Here is a 14855-nt window from a genome sequence, read left to right on the forward strand (position 1 = left end):
CACAAAAGAACTGAAAAACTTTCAAATTAAGTCAGTTACCTACAGTGAAAAAGCAAAAGTCAACCAGTCAGTTCACCAGTGGAATGTTTTCTAAGTGCTCAGATGAGCAGATATAGACCGCTAATTTACACTGTGGTATCTCTAAGATATGCACAGCATGTTAATAATATGGGCTCACCCAATCACTGTGCACAATTGTGGGTCATGATAAATACTATTGAGAAGACTATTTTTAATTTTAAAATTGAATTCTGCTTCATAACATACACAGTTGATTAAAAGCTTGGGGTTGGTACGATATTTTTAATGCATTTGAAGGGCTCACCAAGGCTGCCTTGATTTAATAAAAAATACAGTAAAAACAGTAATATTGTAAAATATTATTAACATTTAAAAGAACTGCTTTTTATACTAATATATTTTGTAATATATTTATTCCTGTGATGCAGAGCTGAATTTTCAGCAGTCATTACTCCAGTCTTCAGAGTCACATGATCCTTCAGAAATAATTATAATATGCTGATTTGCTGCTAAATAAACATTTATTATTATCAATGTTGAAAGCAGCTGAAAATGTCATATTTTTGATAAAAACATGTTTTAAAAAAATGTAAAAGCCTATTTAAAGCAACCTTGGTGAATAAAAGTATAAAAGTATTAGTTAAAAAAAAAAAGATCACATGCAAATATTTTGATCACAAGCAAATATGATGAAAAACGTATGCTAATTCCTCTCTAAAGCCTTTAGAAAAGTGCACTATAAAAACCACATAGAGCGCTATTATCTAAGAAGATAACTATAGGTCTGTTCTGTCTAATTGTGTCTTTTTGCGTTCTACAGATGAACGGGATCGAGTACAGAAAAAGACCTTCACAAAATGGGTGAACAAGCATCTGATGAAGGTATTATCATTCACACAGATAGGAAATTGCAAAGTCATGTTCATGTTCTCAAAGTCAATTCAAAGTATACAGCAGCTTGTAATCACATGGTCACATAGAGTCAAGTATTTCAGTTTTGCACTTCACCGATGGCTACACTGTCAATCCATTATCTCAAGGACTTGTTTTGTAGATGACTGGTGCAGTAACTACAAATGTCTGTGGTGACAGCCGCTTGATTGGAAACTCTTAGCACATACTAAAACTGCACAGAGAACATAGTTATTTGTCTGTCATTACATGGAAAATAACAGTGTATGACGCTTTAAGTGCAAGTGTGAAAATAATAGGAGTGTGTGTGAGAGAGAATGGGAAGAACAGACATTAGTTCTGCAGGATATACAGTACAGTGTTTGTTAACCTGTATGTGAAAACATATGGCGGGGTGTGTGTAACTGCTACTGCTGTGGAGATCATAATAGCTGAATAATCATCCTGTTCACACCCAGTACACTGCATTGCTGAAAGGTGCTGTTTATTTATTTATGAGTACGTGAGGATCATTTATGAGTACGTGAGTCATCAACATCTGGTCTCATTTTATATCCCCAAAGAAACAGATTGTTTTCTTGGTACCGCTTGGATTTCATCCAACAGTCTGGCCCACAGGCACCCCTTTTCACGAACAATTGCGCCAGTTTGAAAAGAAAGTGTTTCAAAATGTGGTACGAAATTCCACCACAAAATCTACAATATAAAGATGTAAAAAATGTAAAACAACAGTTTTACCCTCCAAAAAATAAAGCAAGCCACAAAAGTGATGCTGCCGTTTACTCTGCTGTGGCAAATCCTGAGATGTTATGCTAAACTCCGTCTTAAACTATTTCAAACAGCATTTTCAAAATCTTTTATAATTATTTTACATTCAGCTTTTATGACCTCATTCATTGAAAGATTACTAAAACAATATTTTTATTTTTTCTATTAAATTCTTTTAATCCTGCAGTGAAGTCAAGGCAAAGGTGTGAATATATATAATATTGAATATAAAATGTTCTCCTTGGCTGCTTTTATGTTATCCAACCTAAAGCAAAATGAAAAGAAAAAATAGTACAAGAATATGTAACTTATCAAGGATAAGTATTTCACTCTTGCACTTGTACAAATGTCTTTTTAGAACCTAAAGGATCTTTAAATTTACATTTATTTTTATTAGACTGTCTTTTAAAAATATTTTTAAAAATTGTATTATTAAAGTTAATGGAATTAATTAATTAATATGACATTATGACATGTAGTTATTTATCAAAGTTTTTTTTTTTTTTTTTTAAATAAGCAGAGCTTTTCCTTTAAAGATATATGTTAGTTTTTGGATTGTGTTAGACTGATTTTCCTTCCTCCAAGGAGGCGTAAGGGTTTATTCAGTGGCCTGCAGTTCAGATCCAGTGACTGGTTGTTTGTGTGCTGTAAGGAAATCCTTCTCATCTGGATGCAAAGTCAAAGTCAAAGCCAGCAAAGTCTTACTGTCTCTCATTTCAAACTGGGCACAGAGAGGAGCAGCCTTAAAGATGAAAAAAGATTTATTAAGAATGAGTTGCCAAAATGAAGGTTTCAGCAGATGCGTTTAGTGAGGTTTAATTTCTATTTTAGACTTAATAATGACTTTGAATTAAATACAAAAGACAGTTTAATATTAATGTTATGCCACATATGTGCCGTGCTCTGTCATATTTGATTTGTTGCTTCATGTTTGAATATTAAAACTGAACAAGTATATTTATGACAGTTTCTGTCACCAGTAGACTTGTTTATACATGTAAAGGTCTATAAAAAAAGATTTGATGCAATGAATGAAATATTTAAATTATATATTCACACCATCACACAAACACTGTATGTGTCATCTGTGTTCATTTCACTGTTATATCTCTGTGTCTCTCACTGTCTTTCCGTCATACCGTTCTCATTGTATTTCTCATCTGTCCCAACCTTTCTCTTTTTAATCTCTCAATGTTCCATCCTTTGCTCCATCTTTCTCTGTCAGCACTGGAAGGCAGAGGTAGGTGGTGTCTGTGATCACACCTTTGCAGAGTGACTTTGTTATTACCTGCATGGGTTTCACATGCACCGTAGCTTCCTACATCTGCACATACACCCTCTCCTGCCTTCCTTGCATGAAATGCAGTTTTCTAAGTTTCTAACACTTAAGATGTGTAAACACTTGTGTTTTCTGTCTCCTTTAGTACTTTCTGTGTTTACTGCTTTAGCCCCAAGATATGATCCTTTGTCAACAGGAAGTAGAGTATCATTAGATACAGTGGCCCACAAACCAATGTATGGTTTTAATTGCATAGAACCAACTAACTTCACTTTTCTGAGACATTTTTTTTGTAATTATTAAAATTCCATGGTGGTTTTTAATAAATCTGTCATGTTAATTCTCATGTTTTAAACTGCTCTGTGTATGGAAAGCTCTCAGTGTTAACAGTTTTTTTTTTTGTGAGAAAAGTCATTTCAAATTACCTTTGCCCATATTTTCCACAGCATCATTATATTTGTGGTTTGTATGTTCTGTTTGTAGTTTTAATGCTTACAAAACAGATTTTTAGGGTTTCAGAACCTTTTGTTTTTGTATTGAATCTCTGGTTTAGTCACTAAGACCTGTAAATATCTGAACACAAGTGAAGAAAATAGATGCACAACAATCTAAGAACTGAAAAAGTCAGATGGGCATTATCCCAAAAACAAAAAAACTACAACACAAGTCTTTAACTAGGTAAATTAAATATGGACATAAATTATTTTAAATACACTACCATTCAAAAGTTTAAAAAGTTTCTTATGCTCACCAAGGCTGCATTTAATTGATCACAAATACAGTAAGAAACAGTAATATTGTCAAATATTATTACAATAAAAGAAAACTGTTTTCCATTTTCATAAATTTTATTCTTGTATTTGATTCCTGTGATGGCAAATCTGTTTATCATCATTCTAATATGCTGATTTGGGGCTCAAGAAACATTTATTCTTATTATTAATGTTAAAAACAGTTGTGCTGCTTAATGTTTTCATGGAACCGTGATACATTTTTTCAGGGTTTTTTGATGAATATAAAGTTCAAAAGAACAGCTTTTATTTGAAATAGAAATATTTTGTAACATTATAAATGTCTTTACTGTAATTTCTGATCAATTTAATTGCTGAATAAAATAATTTATTTTTCAAAAAGACAAAATCTTATTGACCCCAAACTTATGAATGGTAGTGTATTATGTATTATTTATTCATCCTTAATGTATAGTAAAAAATAAATAAAATCGTGTCATGTAATGCAAAAGACATAAAGCTAGTCGTTGCCTTTGACAACAGTCAATTACATACTTTGCGATCATTATGTAAAACTACCGGTATTTGCCCACTTGATGCCACAATCAACCCATTATAATCAATTATTGCGAAGAACTGTGGTATTAAATAGCATGATATTGTCTTGCACATGTAGTCTTCCACAGTTTTCATAATTTGTAATGATGATTTCCTGTCTTATTCAGGCCCAGCGACACATCACAGACCTGTACGAGGATCTCAGAGATGGACACAACCTCATCTCGCTGCTGGAGGTGCTTTCTGGAGAGACACTGGTAAGTTCATGCTAATTCGGGATCGGATTTTCCATCCACAACCCTATTCAAAACCTAGTTCCAAACATCAATCTGAAATTCTGCTTTTGCAAGGCTAACTCTCACTACCTGGATCTGCTCCCTTAATATAAGCCCCTCCTCTTCCTATGTCCTCTTTTGATTTATAGACCTTATAGTTTGTGTTAAATAAAGTTCCCCTTGAAATCTGCATCTGATTGGATAGTTCTGTAGTTTAACACCCTCAAAGTCATGTCCCTCAGATTTGTTTTGCATGCGTCAGTGATTGACATGTGGCATTCAGATCTGTATGGCCAGTGGAAGTAACCACACATACAGAAATGTGTCGGTAGGAACGAATGTCTCCTCACATCTCCCCGTCCTTATGACTTCTGCTGTGACTGTGTCTCTTTTGCATTGCGTCTCACTCCTTTAACACATTAACAATCTGACATTTTCTGCCTCAGTTTCAACTTTGCACCGGTTTGACCCCCTTGACCATTCCTTTTTCAACTTCCTGTTTGCTCACCTCTGCCCTGACCTTGACCCCTTTGCCTTTGCCTCTTCTCTTGCGATGCTTTTGCTGTGGTAGCCGAGGGAGCGAGACGTTGTCAGGAATTCGCGGTTGGTGAGTTGGGTCTGAAAATTTCCGGCTCGCCTCCCCGGAAAGGGGCGTGGCATGTGTCACTGCCAGGGGAAATGTGTTGTGCATGATGTCACTTCCTTTGTCATGTCGCTTGTTCACAGTGCTGTCCTCCCCCCATGTTCACGAAAATATTCAATTAAAAATGTAGATAGATTATGCTACTATTTGTATAAGACTTGCTTAAAAATCAGGGTGGATATTCAAATGTTTGCGATGACGGAATGTACTGCATTCACTGTCCAGGGAATCATTAACTACAGGCTTTCAGGAATTTGACATAATGTATGTTAGTTTAGTATTCAACATTCGTTTTAGTTATGCATTGATTCATGCCTTGTCTGATTCATGATCCATTGAAATCCTAAGTGACATCATGCACTGCATGCCAATAAGAGCCTGGCTCATAGGACAGCTTAGCTTTTGATTGGCTATTAATTGTGATGACTGATTGTCAATTGTCATTGCATGTTCTTATTGTATGCTGGTGCAGTTTGTCCACATTTTGGCATAGTTGTGTATTTGCATTCAGGTAATGGATTATAGTTAATGAAACTGGGAGATATCTGGTATTCTTGTACAATGCAGTCTTTCAGTTGTTTATTTTTTCATGAAATGTGCAAAGAATAGTGAAATAAAGAAATAGTGAATTTGTTCTGTTACTGGCCATAATTACCATTTTTTTTTACATTTTCTGTGTAGGTTGATATCAGAAATGTCCAATTAAATGTCAGTTTTTTTCTATGCATTTTAAAAGTGCTTAGCAGTTTTCCATTTTTACGGTACAATAAAATGTTTGGATGTTCTGTTTCACCTTCTAGTCTCATTTAGTGTATTTTTTCAAAATGGACGAGACATTATTATAATATTTATGTATTGGAGCATCCCTACTTTAGTCATTGTTGTGTTTGCTTAGTTAATGTAATTTGTATCATTCAGTACATCTATAATCTCTGTCTTCTCATAATCACTTTAAATTTTTTGAGAGCTCAACTTTCTCTTTGTTAATCTCTCTTTTTATTTTTTTCCAGCCCAGAGAGAAGGGTCGCATGCGCTTTCACAAACTACAGAATGTACAGATCGCACTGGACTTCCTCAAACATAGACAGGTACAGTGAACCGAACACCTCATAAGCCATTATTTTATTTATTTTTTGTTTTACTATTCAGGATTAGGGCTATAATACAAAATAAATCTAAACATATAAAAAAAATAGAAAAATATTAATAAAAATATAAAAAGCTATTTTTATTACAAATATTAACTACTATTATTGCATTATAGATCATGAGGTAATGTTTAGAGAAGTCATACTTTTTGCTTGTTTGTTTGTTTGTCTGTTTTATATTTCATTTCCATTTACCTCTTGCAGTACTTTTACAGACCCACAGGGGTCTATGGACTCCTGTCTGAAAACTCTGGTCTGATAAGATTTCACTGGTTAACACAGATCTCATTGTTTGACAGGTGAAACTGGTAAACATAAGAAATGACGACATTGCGGATGGAAATCCAAAACTGACCCTTGGGCTAATATGGACCATCATCCTTCACTTCCAGGTCTGGCGCAGCACTGGTTGTGCTCTACTTACTCTGAGCAGACACGTTCTAATTAGTTCTTTATATGCTCCCTTTGGTTTTGCTTCACAGATTTTCGTTTCCCTTTTCACTGTTTCTACATGCTTTAGTCTCTCAATTTGCTGTTACTATTGCTGTGACAACACAGACATCTGTGCAGACTTGTGACAGGGTTTAATGTATCATCTGGCAACAGTGATTTAGAGATCATTTTTCATAATTGTACAAAATCTAAATCTCAGCTCACCCACAAAACAACACACCCTCAGAACAGAACTAGTATTTGGCATATTTTCACACATGACCTCATGTTAATTTGTGCACAAACTGGATTTTCATTCATAAGAAAAAACTGTTTTGTACCTGTTAGAGATGGGTGGTTTTCTATGCCAATGCACTCTATTGTCTTTGGACTGCTGCACAATGTTTTGTCTCACGAGGAGACTGGAGCACATTTTTGTACTTTTTTTCTGGGAAATAAAACCCGAAGCGTGCGTCTTTGATGTCACAGTAGGCATGTGGGGGATTATGGGCTGGGACTCACATCTTCCCTTAAGGAAGTGGAAGCAGGCACGCTGGCATGGTGGTTTGGTGACTCATGAGACCAATCATGCTGTTTTTGGTTGTGGGAATGCATCTTAATTGTTTTCTTTTCCTTCATTTTTTATAAAAAAGTGCTTATCTTGGCACAAAAGATTTACACAAAATTAGTCATTTTACAAAAGCTTGCTGTACAGAACTTTAGGGCGACTTGAAAAGGTCACATTTTTGTTATTTTCAACAAAACAGACATAATAAATAAACTTATAATCAAACAAATAGTTATGAATTCCTATAGAGTAAATATTATAATACAATGAAAATATACTAGAATTGGTCACAGCAATGCAGAATTAGCTTAAATTATGCACTCTGTAGAAGTTGTTGCGTTTGGCACCAGATGTCAATTTGTAGTTACTGCCAAATTTGTATTTACCATTAAATATATTTTTTAAATCTTTATTCTTACAATAACTTTAAGAAGTTTGAATTGTTGAGCTTATAGTCACCACAAAAAATATTTTTAAATTAGAGACATAGAAAGGAATTCTGCATTGAAAAGGACCTTAAATGCTCTTGTAAAGCTATGCTGCAAGGATGGAGGATGTGTTTCCATGTATGAGTCACTGTGTACATCCTTAATGTAAGGATTCTGAGGTTTAGATCATCCAGATTTCCCTACAAAATACTCATAATAAGAGGAAACTTGATTTTAGCCTTTGAGTGGTTATTACCCAAAGGGGAATCCTGACGATGAGTCACCAGAGGAACAAAGGCATGCAAAATCACTAAAATTAATGACTAAAATTTGAACAAGCCTCTTATTATCAACGAATCTTATGATCACTGCTAACCACAATGTTTGTCCACAGTATCTTGGCAACAGTGAGGGTATTTTAGGTATACTTTCTTTCTTTCTTTTTTTTAATGAAACTTAAATTATGAAATGCTATATCATTTTCCCTGAGCATTATAGGATAGCGTTTCATTATTGGAAAGCTATACATTTTAAACTGAGTATACATTGCATTTTACTGAACAGAGTGCAAACTTTGTACCATTTGTCTTTGTGTATATGTTTGTAAAAGAACCATTCAAAGCATGTGGCACTATCAGCAGAATACTAATACTAATACATAATTTGTTTATTGAAACCATGTTTACATTCATTCCATTTCATTTTTTATGCTTTATTTTATTTTACTATGACACTAGTAGTTGTATTTTTTTTAAGTATGTCTATTATTAGTCTGTTATTTCTTTATATAATAATACCTCATTTGTTTTCTTGAACCCATAACCATGATAACGATACCTTGTCATTTTTATATGGTGTATCTATAGTTTTACTGTAATCCCCATGGTTAAACTGTGGTTACATGAACTAGGGTAAATTTGAATAAATGCTTGTTCAGACTCTGATTCTACATTTCCTGACGGTTTCACTGTCTTCCTTGGCTCCATCAGATCTCCGATATCCAGGTGAATGGTCAGTCAGATGATATGACCGCCAAGGAGAAGCTGCTCTTGTGGTCTCAACGGATGGTGGAGGGCTACCATGGCCTGCGGTGTGATAACTTCACCACCAGCTGGAGAGATGGCAAGCTCTTCAACGCCATCATCCATAAACACAAGTAAAGACTTCTTGTAAATAGAGAAAAAGGGTTGTTGGAACACATTCTCCTGACCCATTAATCAATGGGTGCTCATGTAAAAGAGCCGGATTGATTTTTTTTTTGTTTATTTAGTAATCTTGGCATCTGAGAAGTGAGAAATAGCTGGCACACCCTTGTATCTCCAGGCTGTTTATGAAGTTCATCTCCAGACTTGCTGGCTGTATTTGCAGTTTCAGTCACAGATCCCTTCTGCCCCTTGACGGGTCTATAATTTTTGTACTAAATCCTGGCTTTTAACAAGTGATGTTTGACAGGAAGCAAGATCTGTCATGCCATACTTAAAGGTAGGCTGACCTGTTTGAACCTTCAAGAGCACAATTTGTTGTCATACATGGGACTCAAGAAACTGTCATGCAATAACCTTAGAACCGCTGACCCATTACAGACTTCATACAAATACCTCTCAACCGCAACAAATTCACTTGGGTTGACATCAGATTTTGTAGGATTAAGTTCAAGTATGCTCGAATTGGCACTTATGAAAAAAGTTTGAAACCTGAAGCCTGTAATGAGGGCGTGTTGAATCTGAAAGGATCCCCAGAGGGTGTGTTTTTATCATTCAGCATGTAGCTGCATAGCTCAGGTTCACCCTACGCTATCAGACACAGATGACTCTTGAGATTTGAGCAAATAGGAAGCAGTTCGTCTTCCCTCTTGCTTGCAAATTGGTGAACAGATTAGTATGTGAAAGCCATTGCAACAGTAGCGGTAACAGAGGACCTAGTCAAAGCGTGACAAGTTGGAGGCCGGTTTCTCTGAGGACTGAGACTGGAACTTGCTTCTCATTGGACAAGAATACCCGTCTGCACCCTCTGTAAATGCGCACATCTCAAAGAATGGGAATTTGATTCATTCAATCCAACAAAATGTTCGGTCTCAAGAGGAAGTTACGCTCAAGGAAGAGTCGCAGTACCTTGTCCAGCCATGGATCTGTCAGTGAACTGGATGACCGGGTGGTCATGCTATGTGAAGATGTGCCATCAGAGACTTCATTCGATTCGGGCCAGGGGTCCATCAGCCCTGGTGCCTGCTCTAGTGGTGGATCCCAGAGCGGAGATCTTGAACATGGCATGGAGCAAAGGCTCTCCACCCTAAGTAGAGATGGGTTTTCTTACAGAAAGGTGTTCGTCTCAGATGCCGAGGTTCCCTGGGGCCAACCGTGCTACCTGCTCACACCGACAGTCAATGAGTCGTATGAATGCTTTGTTGTTTCGTTAAAAACATTGAAAAAGCAAGCAAAGCAATTCTGCCTTTTGCAATTTCACTGACTATTAGTTGATTGATTTAGTAATTTTTAGCTGCTATTTGCCATAAAATGTAGTTTTACTGAACTTTCAGGTTTTCATGTAGTTAACAGGCTGCTTGTGTGTGCATGAAGTGTTTTACTGTAATTGATTTGCAATGATTGCTGTTGAGTGAGTACTTAGTCACATAAGACAGGCTTAAATCCTGTGAAGAGGTATCCATCTTGCCTTCACCTGCCCAGATACTGGCACAGATGTTTACATAGCCTCCAGGTTTGGCCTAGCAGTGAGCAGTTAAATATAAGATCTGCAAGTGTGCGTCCAAATGAGATCTTAGGGAAATATCGATTTGAAAGGTTCACAGTTCCTATCATGGGACTTTTTGTTTGCTACATGGAAATGATTTCTTTAAACAAAGCAGATAATTAAATGCAAAATAATTAACCAAATGAGCAGTATCTGATAAAAATTCAATTACAAACAGGCAGAATATCATTGATGCATGGTGTATTATTAAGTAATCAATGCATTGAAATTGATTTTTTTTTTTTGTCATTTATGTTTGTTACTGATTCTTCCATTGTTCCTTTCTAGAGTTATATTTATGTCAATCTCCACCTCTAACTGCGTTCTGTGTCTCCTGTCTTTTGTTGTAGGCCAAATGTGATTGACATGAATAAGGTGTACAGACAGACCAACCTGGAGAATCTGGAGCAGGCCTTCAGCGTAGCAGAGAGAGACATGGGCGTCACACGCCTGCTGGATCCTGAAGGTAAAGTAAGGCAGAACACCCCTCTGGATTTTCCTTCAAGGAATTTTCTTTCATTCTTCTTTCATTTATAAATAGTAGATCTTTGGGGTCCTAGTAGATTAATGGGCTTTTAAATTATTTTTTATGCCTGTGTAACAGTGGTTTCTAATAGTTTTCTAATAGTGATTTTATTTTTATGATGCCAAGTAATGTACACTACTGTTCAAAAGTTAGGGGTTAGTAAAATTTGTACTTAGATTTTTTAAAAATAATTTAATGCTTTTTAATCAGTAAGGATGCATTCAATTGATCAAAAGTGACAGTTAAGACACTTATAATGTTACAAAAGATTTATTTTTAAATATATATTGTTCTTTTTAACTTTCTATTCATCAAAGAATCCTGAAAAAATGATTTCCACAAAAATATTAAGCAGCACAACTGCTTTTGACATTGGTAAAAGAAATCGGCATACTAGAATGATTTGTGAAGGATCATGTGACACTGAAGACTGGAGTGATGACTGCTTAAAATTCAGCTTTGCATCACAGGAATAAATTACATTTTAAGTTTGTTTTTCCTTTCTGCAGATGTAGACGTGCCACACCCAGACGAGAAGTCCATCATCACGTATGTGTCCTCTTTGTATGATGTCATGCCAAGAGTTCCTGACGTTCGTGATGGAGTCAAGGCCAATGTGGGTGTTTTGAAACTATAAGTACTTATTATACAGGTATCATGGGACATTGAGATGGTCAGTATTCATTTAAATGAATTTTTAATGACGTGTACAGGAGTTGGAGTTGCGCTGGCAGGAATATTACGAGCTGGTGACCATGTTACTCCAGTGGATCAGACATCACATTATCGTGTTTGAGGAACGCAAGTTCCCCTCCAGCTATGAGGAAATTGAGGTTAGTCCCACGATCCATGGTTTAATGATCATGCATATTTACATATGTAATTTACTTTTATTGTTTACCAGCTAGAAGTATAATGTCATTATTTTGTGGCCACATATGCAAGTGTTTGTAGTACAACAGAAAAAAAAAGAAAGTGATATGACCATTTCTCTTCCTTATATTATTGTAGGTTCTCTGGCGTCAGTTTCTGAAGTTCAAAGAGACTGAACTACCAGCCAAGGAAACTGACAAAAATCGCTCCAAGCTCATCTATAGGTCTTTCGAGGTAAATAAAATTTGCCACACTAGTAATTGCCTTTTAAACAAGCATGTAGTACAATCCTGATGGGCTTTTGAATTTTCTTAACATGGTTTTACCAAGATTTGACTTTATGCATGGGGTTTGTTTGGCACCAGGGTGCTGTGCAGGAGGGTCAAATCAAGGTTCCACCCAGCTACCACCCCATCGATGTGGAGAAGGAGTGGGGCCGCCTGCACGTGGCCATTCTGGAACGAGAGAAACGGTTGCGCTTAGAGTTTGAACGGTGAGAAATCTGTGGATTAACTGCTTATTTGTTGAATTCCTTATGAATTCATTGTTTGTATAATGACTCATTTAAATAATCTGAAATATTTACAGGGGGATTATGCAATAATAATAATAATAACAACAATACCATGGGTCAAACAGTATTGAGCTAATGAAGTAAAATGTATGATGCCGTTGTGCTCAGATTTGACTAATGTTCACTAATGTGAAATGTGTTAATTTCAGCTTTTAATATAATTTTATATTTTATTTGAATTATTATTCCCCTCGGTTTTCTGATTCAAATGCATTAACCTTACATTACAACTTCTAGTTGTTCCAATGAATTTTTCATGTAAAATAAATACATTACTTTTGTTATTAAATAGCATTTCGCACAAACAAACAGGGCGTCCGTCACTTTCAAAAATATTTGTCACAAGACAGCCTTGCTACTGCTCTGCAGACTTTTTATGAGCCTGATCAGTTACAGAAGCACTTCTTAACATCAATAGCCGATTCTGTGTGCCTCTGCTCTGGGGGAAAAAAAAACCTCTCTATACTGGGATTCAGCATTATTAGGATTACTAGTCATGGCTTTTATGAATGACAGCCATGGTCTGGAGTACCTGCTCCGTGAGAGGAGGGTGTGAGTGATTTGACTGACTTTTTTCTAGTGGATTGAATGTTAAATGCCTGTAAAGTCTGAATATTGTCTAGTTTAGTTTAGCCTTTGTCCAGTCATTATATTCTTAATATTCCATGGCTGTTTTGCTTGTAGTGAATTATGCAGAGTATTTGCGTGTCTGTTTCATGTACAGGCTGGAGCGTTTGCAGAGAATAGTCAGTAAGGTGCAAATGGAGTCAGGTTTGTGCGAGGAACAGCTCAACCAGGTGGAAACACTGTTACAGACGGTGAGATATAAGTTTTATTCCATTTTATTCCTTTATTTGAATCCAAAGACTTTAAAGAAGAAAAATCTGTAGCAAATAGCATTGTAATAGTCCTTTGCTTTTATTGCAGGACATACGTTTGCTGAGTGCGGGAAAGCCTATCCAGCATGCATCTGATATAGAGACAGATCTGAACAAGGCTGAAAACATGATCCGATACCTTTTCAATGATGTGCAATTACTTAAAGATGGGCGCCATCTACAGGCAGAACAGATGTACAGGCGGTCAGTATAATATTTTACTCTCATACCATTAAGAAATTAAGCAACAACTATACTGTATATTGTATATGCTTTACCATTTATTTAATCATTCATATGTAACTTTTTAAAATTAGGACAACTTGAATTGTTCTTTTCACCTGGGAAATGTTTACATTTTTAAAGAAAGCTAAACCTATCCAGATTTAAATAAATAAATTAATAATAATAATAATTTCTTGCCTTGATTTTTAATACAGTATCTTCTGAAAAGCTGCTTATTACTTATTAAATAGCAATTAAAAATGTTTAAAAAAACCAATAAATAATATCTAAGAAAGCTGCTTTGCAGAAAATATTATGCTAAAGTCACAATTAAGAATATATAAATATATATATATATACTATGTAAAATAAATATCAATAAAATATGTATTAAATAGCAATTAAACAACAATTAATCTAATAATATCTATAATAAATGATTTCCCATCACAGCATCTTTGTAATAGCATCAGTAACTGTTCTCTCTTTGTTCTCTCAGGGTGTACCGTCTCCATGAGCGTCTGGTTAACCTGCGCAGTGAGTTCAATCTGCGTCTGAAGTCAGGCGTGACGGTGTCACAGATACCCATGACCCAGATCTCCCATGTCCAGACATTACAGCAGTCTCCCCAGCGTGTAAGACCTGAGCTTGACGAAGTCACTCTCAAGTACATTCAGGACCTCTTGTCTTGGGTGGAGGAGAACCAGAGACGCATAGATGGGGCAGAGTGGGCCGAAGACCTGCCCTCTGTGGAGTCTCAGCTCGGTAGCCATCGTGGCCTTCATCAGTCCATTGAGGAGTTCAAATCCAAGATTGACCGTGCACGGGCTGATGAGGTAATTTAATGCGTAAAAATGAGAAATTTTACACCTTTGTAGTAGATATTGTGTTCCCTGAACTTTTTTACAGGCTTTACAGGTTTTTGCTACTGTCTCTTTAAGATTTGTATATATAAATCACCTCTCTTCTGATTGGCTAATTCTTTTGCATGTGAACTGAGTAACATTAGCATTGAGTGAGGATATTTATATATTATTTAAAATAAATTATATATTTCGTATCAAACTGGATATTCAGGTACAAATAATACTATTCTCAATAAATCATCAGAGTTGGGCAAGTTACTTCCAAAATGTAATACATTATATATTACTAGTTACTGTCTTTTGAAAGTAATTAGTTACGTTACAATATTACTGTCTCTGAATTGTAATGCGTTACACTACTTTTGAGTTACTTTTGAGTTACTTTCACCAAAATATCCACAT

At 35.7% G+C, this 14855-nt stretch overlaps 1 protein-coding gene across 4 annotated transcripts in view; it reads left to right on the top strand.

Annotated features, from left to right (window-relative positions):
* Nucleotides 1-14855, top strand: part of LOC107739549 (plectin-like) — a 101274-nt gene that overhangs the window by 62219 nt on the left and 24200 nt on the right. For 2 of the 4 annotated variants that reach the window (XM_016551696.1, XM_016551698.1), the window contains exons 5-18: nt 842-903; nt 2927-2941; nt 4437-4526; nt 6198-6275; nt 6635-6727; nt 8753-8919; nt 10862-10977; nt 11547-11653; nt 11751-11870; nt 12049-12144; nt 12276-12403; nt 13209-13302; nt 13412-13566; nt 14087-14423. In XM_016551696.1, coding sequence (XP_016407182.1) covers nt 842-903; nt 2927-2941; nt 4437-4526; nt 6198-6275; nt 6635-6727; nt 8753-8919; nt 10862-10977; nt 11547-11653; nt 11751-11870; nt 12049-12144; nt 12276-12403; nt 13209-13302; nt 13412-13566; nt 14087-14423 — 1658 coding nt within the window. The remainder of the gene's footprint in view (nt 1-841; nt 904-2926; nt 2942-4436; nt 4527-6197; nt 6276-6634; nt 6728-8752; nt 8920-10861; nt 10978-11546; nt 11654-11750; nt 11871-12048; nt 12145-12275; nt 12404-13208; nt 13303-13411; nt 13567-14086; nt 14424-14855) is intronic. The other 2 variants (XM_016551697.1, XM_016551699.1) reach the window with 1 other exon arrangement.

The sequence above is a fragment of the Sinocyclocheilus rhinocerous genome, unplaced genomic scaffold (assembly GCF_001515625.1).
Source record: "Sinocyclocheilus rhinocerous isolate Xijiao unplaced genomic scaffold, SAMN03320098_v1.1 scaffold314, whole genome shotgun sequence".
Taxonomy (NCBI): domain Eukaryota; kingdom Metazoa; phylum Chordata; class Actinopteri; order Cypriniformes; family Cyprinidae; genus Sinocyclocheilus; species Sinocyclocheilus rhinocerous.